The sequence below is a fragment of the Telopea speciosissima genome, chromosome 2 (genome assembly GCF_018873765.1).
Source record: "Telopea speciosissima isolate NSW1024214 ecotype Mountain lineage chromosome 2, Tspe_v1, whole genome shotgun sequence".
In the NCBI taxonomy this organism is placed as follows: domain Eukaryota; kingdom Viridiplantae; phylum Streptophyta; class Magnoliopsida; order Proteales; family Proteaceae; genus Telopea; species Telopea speciosissima.
The window spans coordinates 52,938,173-52,952,771 of record NC_057917.1 but is presented as its reverse complement, the minus strand read 5'-3'; the positions used below and the strand labels follow the sequence as shown (position 1 = coordinate 52,952,771).

The following is a 14,599-nucleotide window of genomic DNA, read 5'->3' as shown; positions in this document are numbered from 1 at the left end:
ATGTGTAGGGGTTCTTACATCACACTTGTAGGATGCGATGCTTCAAGGGAAAATTCAAGGTCTAAAAATTTCTCGGAATGGTGAAAGAATATCACATTTGGCATTTGTAGATGACCTCTTTTTATTTGGCTAGGCTTCTAGGGGCGAAGTGAGGGCTTTTATGGAGGTTCTTAGCACCTATTGTCGATATTCGGGATAATGCATAAATGTTTCTAAACCTCAGGCTCACTACAGCCCAAATGTCCCAACTTCCTTAAAAGCAAACTTAACAAGTAGATTTCACATCACTCCAACATCTAAGCTGTATAGCTGCTTAGGGATTCTACAATTCATAGACAAGGTTTGTTCTTTGCATTGTATAAAACTAATCCAGAGAGTTAATATAAAGCTTTAACACTAGAAATCAAAGTACTTAACAGTAGGGACTAATTTGTCATATTGAGGTCTAATACTGGGAGTGATTTAAGTATTTTAAAAAATTACGGGATGATTTGAGTTTTGTTTGAAAATCAGGAGTGATGTGTAATTTATCCTTTTTAAAAAATAAATTCTACCCAACTCCTAACACACGAGAGGATCTTTACGATCAAAATACATGTTACATGTTTTATGGTTCTCCAATAATCATTGGTGCTTATTCCCATAAGGATCTTCTCTCCTCTCCCTTTGCTTTTTTGCTTTAACTTTTTCTTAGGTCGGTACAAATAGAACCTTTGAAATCATTGGAGTACTTTAAGACCAAAGATTGAACTTGTGGCTGGGGCAGGGATATAGAAGTCGGGGATGTAGTAGTCGGCATCATTATCAGTCGATCCAGATCGATCCGTATGGAATGGATTTACCATTGGTTTGATTTAAAAATTGATCTTTTTTAAAAAAAAATTCATTTTATCCTTATTTTATATCGATCTATCAATATGGGAACGATTATGAATTGATATCGACCCCCACCAATAATCTGATGAATCGATTGATTTGATTAATCGGATATCGATTTCTAAAACCATGGGGTAGCGAGCTCAAGTGTGTTGAATTTCCTAGTGAATATAACAGTTAAACTTTATATGAAATACTTTATAAATTACAGAGCATCCTATATCATGCATGATTTCTAAGTATCGATATCGGATGAGAGAGTATCAATTGATGCTGATATTATGTTTTAACCAATAAGGAATCGGTTGAACCATACATATCAAAAGCAAAATGGTTAAAAAATAATTTATTGGGATTGAGTTCTCTATCCCACAGCATAGTATACCGAGGGACTTGGCTCCTGTCCAGCACCCTACTCGGGCTGCACATGCAACGTTGGACAGATTGAGGGGTGAAAAGATCGCCTCACCCCTATCCGAGCGTCTTGCCCGAGTAGGGGTGAGGCGGTCTTTTCATGCCTCACTCTGTCCGATGCTGCACATGCAGCCCGGGCAAGGTGCTGGATAAGATCTTTTTGGTATACGAAGACCTGTCTAGGATTGAGATCTTTATCCTCTGAGGTTCCCTGTTTAGTACAGTTTGTTCCTCTTATAAGGAACGGAAATGACCACCTTACCCCAATTTAAAGACACTACCCGATTGGAATCCACCCCTCTTATTAGGGGCACTAGAAAACTATCCTGGGCAGATAACCTCATAGGATAATTTTTCGACAGACACGGATAGGCCTTAGTGAGTAGTGACCATTCTTTCTTTTCATCAATAAAAAAAAAAATCGTGACCATTCTTTATCTCAAATTTTTTATTCAAAAATCGTAGGCAAAATTGTTGGACTCGAGAACCGTATCAATATTGACCGAAATCAATACCATTACCGTTATGTGATGCCATAATTTGAAACCTTCATAATTGATCTCATATTTCTCTCTCTCTCTCTCTCTCTCTCTCTCAATCAATGAATGAAGAATAAACAGAGAAAACAAGAAAAATGATTAAATCAGAGAGTAATCAGAGAGTGTGCACAAAAGAAAATGCTAGAGATAAGCCTTTTTCTTATTTTCTTTGTTTTCTTTTCTCAAAAGAAAGGGGCCACTGTCTCCCACTGTCAGCCGCTCTCCCTCGCTTGGTCTTCTCTGCTTTTGATGATTATATATTGCCCACTTCCAAATACCAAAGATATCTCTCTCTCTCTCTTTCTCTCGGAAAGTTCAAAATAATTCCAAAATGCATCAAATCACTGTGTACATGATTTTGAAAGCATCACACCAGACTACCAGTGCTCCTTCCACAGTTACCCACTTCCCAGCCAATTTGGCCCCAATGTGTAATTGGGCTTTGCCTCCAAATTCCAAAACAAAATCCCACAAATTCTTCCTAAAAAATAAAGGGGAAAAAAAAAACGAAGGTTTTGAGATAGAAATTCGATGCCAGATCTTCAATTTCTCCGCTTTTTCGCTTCTGAACTATCTTCTCCATCCCTCAATCCAACCAAATTACACTTCACAGCACAAAGCACAGAGTAGAGTAGAGCAGAGCAGTGAAGGAGAGAGAAATAAAAATAACGTAAATTAGCTCGTATTACCCCTGCAATAATAATTTCTCTTCCCTTTGAGGTTCTGAGAGTGACTGTGGCGGCTAGGCTGTTTCTTTTGACTCCGGAATAGCAATCAGCACAGGTCGCCAAGCTCTACTCAATAACCGGAACCGATACGATCCAAAAGTGAAGCGCCGAGCCGCGGAACCATCCTCACGATTGATGATCGATGAGGGAAACGCTTCCAAGTCGCCGCCTCTGATCTTCTCCGTGGCTTTGCTGAGATTGTCTTCTTGTATTCCTTTTGGCGGAGGGGAAGAGATGAACAAATCCTTAAGGGTGTGACTCAGCAATCCCTTGCTCTTCTCCGGCGGATTCGAATCGGGGACGACTCCTTGCCGATCCGGCGATTCCCCCCCACGAAACAATTGGCGTCCACTACCGCTGCTGCGACTGAGCAGCATTCGTAGGGTTTTACGGCGGCGGAGATGGATGACGGGGCTATTGCTTGGGCTTCGTGTTGGACTTCCGGCGATTGCACACTGTGTTGCCAGAAGCTTGAATTTCTGCAATGTCGCCATTTCCCGATTTTTGTTTTTTGTTTTTTTTTGAGCGAAGCTTCCAATGAATCTCTCCGTATGTGTCCCTCCCTGGGTCTCCGGTGTTAATGTTTGGGAGAATTAGTTGTTGGTGGTGGTGGGTTTGCTTCTGAGAGTGAAAAGGACGTTTGTTGTTTTCTTCTCCATGGATTGATGGACGGATTCCTTCTCTCTTCTTTACTCCTCCAAGTGAGTCTGTGAGAGAGAAAGAGAGAGGGACAGAGAAAGAGAGAGAGGGACAGAGAACACAACTAAATGAGTTTTTTGCTTTGCTTTATAAATGGAGCTCTTCTTCTTGCTCTTGGGATTTGGACTTTGGATCTTATTTTTTAATTTTTTTACTTGTTTTTATAGGCCATTAATTAATTGATTAATTTATAATCATTGCAAGGTTCGATTACTTTTCCAAATATTACAACTTTTACAGGGCTCCTATTTTACCTTACTATGTAAATAGATGATGTGTACAATTATACATATTCAGACGGTTGGATATAGAGATGATATTGTCTAGATTAGGTATTGGAAATTGGACGAATTTATCCCTGATTTTCATTAAAAATCATATCTACTTTTTTACCCTTGGTTTGTATTCGTCCATCGATTCTATTGATATTGATATGAATCGGCCGATCTGGTTGACCTGATATTGATTGTTCAAATCATGATCTAGATTAGTCATGTGCTTAGTTAGTAAGTACGCGTATTATATGCGTATCTGAACTTTTGAACGAATAATATTCCCATCCCCGCACTTTCCTGTATTTTTATAAAAAAACACATTTTTTAATCGATCGAATATTATACTCATATATTTTAGGTATTATACGGTTTATATTTTTTGAGTTTTAACCCTAATGTTTTAAAAAAAAAAAAAAAAAAAACCCAAAAGATTAGAATTTAGAAACGATTTCACTTTCTCTTTTGCGATTTGCGTCGAACACTCCAACCCTAGCAGGCAACAGCAGCCCCCCTCCATCTCCAATCATCCTCCCCATCTCCGTTCAACACCTGCGATTGTCAAAGCTTCGACGGCGATGGTAGCGGCGACGTTTCTCCTTTGTGGTTAGTATCCCTTTCTTTATTTCTTCTTCCACTGTTGTTCTTCTACTGTGATTAGTATAAACGGGATCTTTATTTCCTATTGTTTGCTAATCAAACGAAAAATCACAAGTTCCAACTACATCTCCATAGAAAAATAGAAACGGAAAGCCTTTTTGATTCTCACCACAATCCACATTCAGCACTGAATACATCTGGGCTTTTCTTTCTATCTCTCTCTCTTTTGCTTGTGTCTGCTTTAATTTTGCCCCTTCTTCCCTTCTAGCCTTTTCTATTTCCACTTCTAATTATAGCCTCACGCCCACATAAAAGTATATTCACAGGCCCATGAATGCCCCTTTAACCGCTACGGCTAGGTCCACATTCTGCAAACAAAAAAAATGTTTGCAGCTTTGGACCTATCCTCTGTAATAGACTATTATATTGATATTTTATGGTTTAGAGACTACTTTATTGATATTTTGGTATGTTAAATGATAATCTTAGAGATGTAATATAGGATATTATATTATTGTGTTTATTTTAGTTCATAAAATCATGATATTATTTTGTTTATTAGGTGGTGAATGCATGTTATATAATGAATATATACCCGTTTTTTTAAAAGTATTATTGCCATCTATGCTGTATTATACACGTATTAAATGCGTATCGTATTATTACCGTATGCATTTTATGAAGCCGGATTTTTGAAAAGTATTATTACTATCTAGTCCGTTTAATTGCCGTATGTATCCATTCCCGTTCAATTGTCGTTCCCGAACTTACTAACTAAGGTCATGTGTCAAATTTTAGAGTCTAATTCAATCAAATTTCTCCTATCTTTATACATCTTGTGCACGTACACTCTCCCAATTCTAAGTTAGAACAAATGGTTTAGATAGAATTGGCCTTAAACATACACGTGGCATAGGTATAGGGTGTTGAAACTAAAATAAAATGGATCTCACATCCCGCATGTCTAAAAATCAATCTTTCTAAAAAGACAGGTAGTGAGACACACGAGAAGCTAAGACTAAATTTCTTAAATGAATTTTTTTGCCGCAAAAATTGGGATTGTCTTGATGTGGCGTTGCACTGGCTTGTAGAGATGGAGATGAAACAAGAGACACAAAAGAAGACCAAAGGGAACTCTTCGATGCCTAAATTTCTTCACCAACATTGATTAGAATTGATAGAGCAAGAGTGTAAAGAATAGGCAGTACTGAATTCGAGTTGTACCTATGGGTTTCGCCACGTACTTATACCTTGTATAGGGCAGTTGTGAGAGTTCCGTTTAGGAAGCCTTCCTTATGGAAATTGGTTCTCTGCGGGAAAGAATAAAGGTAGATCTTCAATGGGAATCTTCTTAGTGAAAGTTTCCCGAATTAGCCATCAAGTTAGCTTCCCACTTGGAAAATACTTTGCATGGAAAGCCTCAATGTGGATGTTTTGGATTTACTGTGGGTCCTTCGTGGAGCAGTGGATGAATCTGGATCCTTGGGTGTCTTGGGGATCCTTGGTGAAGTGTAGATGTTTTATGCCATGTATCTGACACATATTGGTGAATGATATTTATGCGTATCAAAGGCCTCCCACTAACTTAAGTCTGAATAGGGGTAAGGGAGTAGGTCGTTTGCTGAGATCTTTTGGCCTTCTTCGGCTGAGATCAAATGTTGAGTGATTTCAGTCACATGTCATTATTTTCGAAAAGTTTCTTTTCAAAGTTCGCGCCCACAAGAATTTCTTTCTAGAGGCTTTTTTTAAGCTGGGCTTTCACTAGGACCATCGATTTTCCTTTGCGCAAACTTTCAAGGTGTTTGCGAATTCTGATAAGTGTTGTGTCTTAGCTTGGGAGCAGTTGATTTTTTGGCGGCATTGAAGGTTCCTTTATCGCTTGGACCTTTTAGTTTCTCCCTTTGCTAAGCGTGTCGTGGGTTGCAAAGTACATGATAAGGGGTCAAGTCATCGTCTCTTCTACTCGATTCCTCAGCGGTGCATTTCTCCTCTTTCAAGTTTATTTTGTCTGCAATCAGTAAGTTCTCACTTCTCTATCATCATCTTTCCTTGCATTTCTTGGGTTTTCATTAGGTTCTTCTTGGGCTTCTCGATTTTCCTCTTGAAAATGACTTCTGATCATTCATCTCCCTCTAGAAAAAGGTAAGGAGAAGATGGGGTCTTGAAAAGATCCTGCTTTGCCTGAAGGAGTGAGAGACGCGGTTAGTACAATGAATTAGGGGGAATTAGAGAACCTCTGGTCTTATTTCCACATCCCAGAATCGATCAGGCTTAGGTTTCCCTCCTCTAATGAGACAGCGTGCTCTAGTTCTTTTGGGGAGGTTTCTTTGTATGAGTCAACCTTCTGTTTGGGATTTAGGGTTCCCATTCATTCTTTCATCGCTGAATTGTTAGGCTGGTATGGTATTGCTCCTGCCCAATTGGTTCCCAATTCATGGATGATCATAGTGGGTTTTGTAATCGCCTGTGAAACCCTCAAAATTAACTTTTCTATTAAGCTTTTTGCCTACTGGCATTCACTTACGATTAAGGGCGACTAGTACTAAATTAGTCACCCGCCCAGAGTGATGAGAGGGTTGATTAGGAATTTAACCTCTTTTAATAAGGAATGGAAGAAGAAATACTTTTTTTTGTCACCATTGTCTGTCTAGTGGGGAATCTATCCCCTTTAGCATGATGTGGCGGCTTATGTCCCAGGGGCGGTACAAGGAAGTCAACCGGATGCTACTCCTTTCTCCCGCGGAGGTGGTTGGTCTGGATACCATAAACAATGAGGGCTGACCGATCGATCTGTCGATGTTTGAGTCCCTAGAGGTAGTTGAGGAGCTCAGGAAGTCGGTGAGTCTAGAGATAATTTTAGCTTGTTGTAACTTCTTTTGGCTTTGTCTGTTGATGCTAACGTCATTTAATTTGTCTCCCCTTTTCTTTTTGAAGTGAAACTTTCCCGATATGAGCTGAAGAGGGTCGCAACAAGGAGGACGATCAGAATAAAGAAAAGAGGGGGTTCGTCCGACCATTCTTATTATAAGGTGGGCAAGTTATCAAAGGGTCAATAGGTCCTCATCTTTCCTGAGGAGGATGGGAGATTGATGAGGGGGGCCAATCTCCCCATGGCGATAATAGTGTTTCGATCGCTGAGGTTATGACGATCCCGAGGGCTTCTATTGAGCTTTAGGTCACTGCGGGCGACATGGTCCAGAGAACCGATAATGTGGCGGGGAACGCCTCTTCCATCGAGAATCTGGAGACGACCACTTCTCCTTCAGTTAGGGATGTAAACAGATCGGATATGGATTAGATCCAGATATTTCCTAGCCGAATACAGATACCTTTAAACGGATTCGGATGCAGATCGGATTCGGATTTTTGACCATCTGTTTACATCTCTGCCTTGTGTAACCTGGACCTTCTTCCCCCTAGCGGATACAATTTACTCTCAATCCATATCTCTTCGATCATGATTCTCTTTTCATCATATTCTAGAACATGTTGAATCTTCAAAAACCCTCAAAATCATTATATACTAAACTTTTTTTATTATTAAGTATTTGGATTTTTTTTTGGACGGATTTGTATCGTAGTATTTGGATTTTTTTTCTAGATATCTCTAAACGAATATGGATGTCCCTAAATGGATACGGATGCGGATTTGGATTTGGATTTTGGTTATCCATTTACATCCCTACTTTCAGTGATGAGAGGAATAACAACCCTCTGCCATTTGAGGAGGTGCCTTGTCGTCTTTGGTTGTCCTTGAACGAGACGTACTTTATGATGTTAGAAGATTGGAAACTTCACAGCGAGATTCTGGATTACATTTAAGGGGTAGGTAATTACTGTTTCTCCATCTTCTATTTTGTTCTTGTTCTTACTTTGTGTGGGACCTCTTTCAAACCACTTTCTTTTAACTGATGTGTGACATCGGTACATGAAGATCTTGGAGGCTCGGGACCTATTTGAGAATCATCTTGCTGTAGAGAGGGAATACATTTTGAAACTAATCGAGGTGTTGACCCGAGACACGGCTCGTCTCACCTTGCTTACTGAAGATTTGATGAAGGCTTCTCGAAGAGTAAAGGGGCTTGAGGAGGAGCTGAAGCAAACCCGAGTAAAAGCGGAGAACTTCTCCTAGCAGGCCGAGAGGGATTGTATATCTGCGAGCGAATCTGATGAGCTGTGGTTAGAAGCCGAGAGAAAGGCAAAATATTATGCTAAAAGGGTTAAGTCGGCCGAGGAAAGCCTGCAGTCTACTGAGGATAAGTTGTAGATTGTGGGGGCCTAATTGGCCCAGGAAGTGGCGGCTGCAGGGAAGTGAGCGGTGGATGAGTTCAGGGCTTCAGACGCTTTCAGACCCGAAGTTATTGAAGCTACCATTTCTATTCATTCTGAGTGCCAAGTTGAGGTTCGGGAGTTCGTCTTTCGTCTAGTGCCCAACTTTGAATGCTCTGAGCTTGATGCTCTTGATGCTGAGGCCGCCGTGTTCGCCTACCCCCAGGATAACACTCATAATAAGCCTAAGGTGCTCCCCTGAGTCTCGAAACATAGATGTTGTCCTTGCTAATGCTGACCCTACCGACGTCGAACCTAATAGCCAAGCCGACCTCGATGGTCGGGTTTAAAGTTAAACTTTTTTTTTTTAATTGATTTGTAGCTTTTTTGGGCTTTCAATGAAACTTTGGCCGTTCTTCTTGGCCTTGTTCAGGTTGCGCTCAGGGTATCTACCCTTGGACTTTTTGCAATTGGAGTTGGTCTCTTGGTCTTCTAGCATGGGAGTCTTGGACTTAAACATTAAATGCTCCATTTTATTACCAATGCCCCTTCTTAGAAAATTAAGACTTGAATTGTATGTTCCTTGTGCTGCAGTTGGGGGCTTCAATTTAAACTTTTTACGCATCTTTTTGAGGCTGCGTCCTTTTAATGGTGACATTTTGAATAAGCCATTCAGGTAATGCACTTCATCCACTTCCTTGGAAATCGGTGGAATTTTTCGTGGAGAAATGAATTGCAAGATCTCGTCTATTCATTTGAGTGGATCTAGACCATTTATTTCTCTATTTTAAGGGGAGTACACCTGCTCCTTCTATTCGTGGGTGTTTTAAATTGTCTTTCTTCTTGTCGGAGCTCTGTCTAATTCTACTAGCTTCCTTCTGAGGAAGTCTTCATTCCGTGATCTTGCTTAAACTTGTTTTCTTTCTTTAGAGTGTCCTTCTGTGGGGCTGCTCATGCTAAGTTCCCCTTTGGAAACCCAGTCTTGCCATGTCGGTGGGGGTTTCACTTCTTGTGATGGTGCTATGACTAGTGTTTGGATCACTCTTTGGTCAATATGTCCGTCTTTAGATCACTCTTCATTCAATACGATGCTCCGGCATCTGAGAGTTGTCTAGGGACCTCTCCTTCTCCTCCGGTGGCGGTTATGTTGTCACAGGCTAAAAATGCTTTTTTTATCGTCATCGCTCGCAAGAAAGGGGGAGAAGATGAGCCTGAGGGAAAATGTCTAACTTTGCTGCAAACATGTTTTTTAGCTTCAGGTGGAAAGACACCAACAATTTTTTGGGGAGGAGCATGTTGTGCAGTAGAGGGATGGTGTGGAAGGTGTTATAATGTTGTAGTAATTGTCATCTAGGTTCTTATTCTGTGAACCTAGACTTGTTGAACCTTGCAACCTCTCTCATCCCACCTGTGACTAGCCTGTTGCTCTACTTCTTCTTGTGAAGTCTTTTCATCTTCTTTTATAATGACCTTTATGTATTTCATCCTTTTCCTCTTTTGTATCATCATCCTCGTTCCTTCTTGGGTCGGGGTGTTGATTTTTACTCTGCCTTGCAGTGGGTTAGAGGTTCATCTTCCTCGATTGTGAGGAAGTGGATATACGCCATTGAACGAGATGGTGGTGGCCAATGTCTTCATCTTCTTTTGTAATGAATATGTATCAATGTATATTTTTTGTTAGTACAATAAACTCCATCCAGATTTCCTTTTGTTTGTTTTTTTGTTTTTTTTTTTTGTGTGCCTTTTGTTAAGTTTGTGGTTTTTGTTGAGGCTTCTAACTAACCATAGTCAGCAAAAATCGGAACGACAAAAAAATAGAAACATGCGGTACAGGTTTTAATGGTAAAAAATGGAAAATAGACGATCCCAGTTTTAAACGTGTATATTTCAAAAAAAAAGAAAAAAAAAAAGGAACCAAAACAACAACACTTATTCTTATATATATTGAGGAATTTTTACTTGAATACATGCTTCTAATATTCAAAACAGTTGTAACATCCAAAACTAATCCATATATATTATGCAACCCATTGCAAGTTCCAAGACATGTCATCTAATATCAATCCAAATCTATCAATCCACTATAAATTCTCAATTCATACACCATAATGTCCAAAGCCTTGTTGAGTATTGTTGCTTGGATATGGTGTTGCTCATTAATGTCAACACAACCAACACACTCATGGAGTGATGCATGTTCAGTTGGAGTTGGGAGTCATCGTTTTAGAAATTCTTTTCAGTAGATACACCAATTTGTAGCTCAATTTTGGGGTCCGTGCATTGACCTTGAGTTGAAGGTGATGTCATGTTTAATTGGAGTTGCATGCAAACTACATTCTTGTTGATCCCTTCAAAGTTGTTGGGAAAGCTCTACAATCTATGGGGTCTGGGGCCCCCCGTAAAGATCATCGTTATCTTGAAGTAGTTGAGATGGTCTATCGGATCTCAAGAACCATCATACATCTCAAAGGTTAAGGTCTTGAATCCCACGAGCAGTGGAGTGTTCATAATCACATTAGAGCGCGTTCTCATTAGAGAAGTGGAGCTTGTCTACTCCCACCTGGTTCCACATGATAGAGTTTTAAATGAATAACCAAAAATTTGAATTCAATCCGCATCTGTATCTGTTTAGAGACATCCGTACTTGTTTAGAGATATACGGAAAAAAATCCAACTACTCCGATAAAAATCTGAATACTTAATAATAAAAAATCAAGTAAATAAGGATCTTGAGGGTTTTTGAAGATTCAACTGGTTCTAGAATATGAGGAAAAGAGAATCATGATCTAAGAGGCATGGATTCAGAGTGAATTGTATCCGCTAGGGGAGGAAGGTCCGGGTTACACAAGACAAAGATGTAAATGGATGGTCGAAAATCCGAATTCAATCCGCATTCGAATCCATTTATAGGTATCCGTATTTTGCCAGGGAATATTTGGATCCGATCACATCTGATCCGTGTCCGAGCCTAATCCGATCCATTTATAGGCCTACCAAACGACCTTCTGAACATTTTCGTTAAGTTCCTTGAGTTGTTGATCAAGATTCCTAGTGCTTTGGATCGGTTCGCATCCACTGCCTTTTTAGGGAGCTCAACGCATAGTGGCTACAACCTCGTTATTGCTTAGTCTTTCATCCTCGACTATTTAGGTTAAGGCTCTTTGATGGGGGTCTTCGATTAGGTTGCAAGTCGGCCTCCCTATTCCTGCGATTTGATTGTCTCCCACGGGAGCTAGTTGAGCTTGAGCAGCTAAGGTTGTCTCTGATATTCCAAGGGGTATGATGAGAGTGATTTGAAGGTTTAAGGATGCGACTCATTTTCCTGACAGTGTTTTGAACTAGGTCTGACGGGTTTAGAATCTGCCTTTGATGATCATCGATTGTGTGTTGGTATGCAATGGGTCCTGGGGATGGGCTCCAGAAGGTCCAACGAGAGAGTTGGGAGATTCCCATGAGGCACCTGAGGCAGAGGAGGCAGATTTCCCCTACACGGTGGGTGGCTGGAATCTTTGGGGAGAGTCCTGCCTGAGCTAGTTCTCACCATTGTGCAGAGAACATTGTGATTAGTATCGCGGGAGGGGTTGCACTGTTGCTTCTACCGTCGTTTCCCACAGATGGCGCCAAAATTGTTTCCGCAAAAAACTAGGACTACTTTGACGTGGCGCTACGCTAGCCTGCAAAGATGAAACAAGAGATACAAAAGAGGACCAGAGGTGGCTTCGGGGGGACTCTCCGATACGTAAGTCAGTTTCTTCAGCAATAGTGATTAGAATTGGTAGAGCAAGAGTGCAAAGAATAGCCAATAGTGAGTTCAAGTTGTACCTGTGGACTTTGCCATGTACTTATACCTTGTATAGGGCGGTCGTGTGAGTCCCCTTAAGAAGGTGTCCTTGAATAGAAGTTGGTTCTACATGGGAAAGAATAGAAGGTAGATCTTCAATGGGAATCTTCTTGGTGAAAGTTTCCCCGATTTGCCATCAAGTTAGCTTTCTACTTGGAAAATGCTTTTTATAGAAAGGCCCCAATGTGGATGGTTCAGATCTGTTATGGGTCCTTCATGGAGCAGTGGACAAATCTGGATCCTTGGCGAAGTGTCGATCTTTTATACCACGTATTCGACGTGCATTGGTGTGTGATATTTATGCGTATTAGATTCAATAAAAAGAGGTTGAAGGTTTTTTGATCCACTAGATTAGATTGGTATTTTTAATTTGTACAACTGGTTGTAACTAGTGTCACAAGTAATATTATGTGGTAACTAAAAGCATTGGATATCTTCTAAATGTTTTAGTTAAAAAAAATTGTCAATTTTAGATTCAAATTTTATCATAAATCTTTGGGTAAATTACTCCCCCTCCCCTTGATTATGTCTGAATAACAAGCCCCACCCTTGGGTATTGAGTAATAACTCTCCCCTCCCCTGAAAATAAAAGATTCTATCAACCATACCTATTCCATAAAAAATCAATGTTGAGTGATGACATCACCCTAAATATTTTCACTTAAATCCCAAAATGCCCTTATTTTTGTGATATATCAATAATACCTCCTAATAACAATAGAGAAAATAAAAGGGGGCAATTACTATCACTGCCCTACACTTAGCCTATATTTACTAACCGAGTTGGTTACAACAAATTTGGTAACCTCTCTTTTCTAACCCTTCCTTCCCCTTTTGAGAAATTTGGAATTGGGACGAGTTAGGTAATTTTACTTTGGTTTGGCTCAGGCTTGGCTTGATTAAATGGCTCAACTTGAGCTAATAAAGTCAATCCCCCAAAAAAAGGCTTAAATGAAGCCAAAACTTTATCTTCTCCTCTTCATCTGATCTATCCAAACGTGGCTCTGGCTCAGGTTTCCGGTGTTGAACAATGAATCAATCAAACAATAAGCTCAGAAACCGTACACTCAAACTCTCTGCGTTTGATCTTAAAGCTTTTCTGTTTTGTATGAACCGATTTCCTCAAACTCTCATACTTCTTTGACCCTTCTTTTCCTATATTCAACGGCAACACCCAGACCACAAAACACTCCTCCACTCCTCCTAAATCCTTTCCTGTTTCACCACTTCATCCTCTTCAGACTCTCATTCCTTATAGCAGGGTACTTGTCATAGGATCTTTCCCTTTTGAATAGAGAGGACTTGGATTAATAGGCCAGGGTAGAAGGAAAATTAGTACTACCCACTTCACGGTTCTTAAATTCGTGTTCAACATCTTTTCCAAGGCCCTTAACTTGGCGAAATGGACTGGTCTACCGATTGCATGCGCCATTCTTCCACATTCCATAAGCAATTTGCCATTTTTACAGGTGTAACAACAAGGAAAAATAAAAATATATCTACCGAGTGCCCACTTAGGTTGAGAAAAATATGTCATTGAGTCGTTCATGTTGAATCACCTGAGGGAGCTTGGATGTAGAGAATACTGGAGTGCAAGATCCGGCTGGGATGAAGATGAGTTGGAGATTTAGCGAAGTTAACATGGGTTTGCAATCCGAAGGTGCTGTCGTCTATCATGATTTTAGTGATTTTCGTTCTTCTGTAATCCCATTTTGACTGGAAATAGAAGTTCGGGAAGCCCAAATCAACATCAACGACTAGGAGGACGATGGTTTGTTCGTCAGACTTTGATTTTGGTGTCACAGGCTACAACAGAGAGTGAGGTTGGTCGCAGGAGGGAGGGCGATGGGGAGGGTGACGCGGCACCTAGGAACGGAGGGAGGGAGGGAGGGAGGGAGAGGGGCAGACAAAGCCGGCAAGGGAGGGCGGGGTAGTGGCCAAGCTCTGACTGACTGAGACGGTTAATTTCCCAGTCTATTTTACCTCCATCCTGGTGGTTGCTCACGACCTTCTGCCTGCAAGTATCGTCCCTGTTAAGGCTGCGAGATCTATTCAATTTCAGTAGATTATTGTAATATCTATTAAAAAAAAGTGGCTTTGAGAATTCCATTGAATGTCTTTCAGATTACATAAGCGAAGGAGGCCAAGCTCCAACCAACAGAGTTTTCACCGGAAATGGTTTTACCCGCGAGTCTCAGTGATTATGGGAACGGATTCTTGGGTGGTTGGAAATTGGAATAGATGGAGTTGGGAGCAAGAGGGCAAAGCCGCCGTGCTCAGGACGTGGGAGCGCGTGTCTTGGGGAAGGATTAGAATTTTAGGGAATTTACATGTATAGACACTCTAAGAGACTGACACCTT

General features: G+C 40.6%; 1 protein-coding gene across 1 annotated transcript; it reads right to left on the bottom strand.

Moving 5' to 3' along the window:
* Positions 1–2,571: 2,571 nt before the first annotated feature.
* LOC122650850 lies at positions 2,572–3,124 on the bottom strand. Its single transcript, XM_043844223.1, has one exon. It carries the CDS (start codon positions 3,049–3,051, stop codon positions 2,572–2,574), a length of 480 nt encoding a protein of 159 aa, XP_043700158.1. The 5' UTR covers positions 3,052–3,124.
* Positions 3,125–14,599: the final 11,475 nt, after the last annotated feature.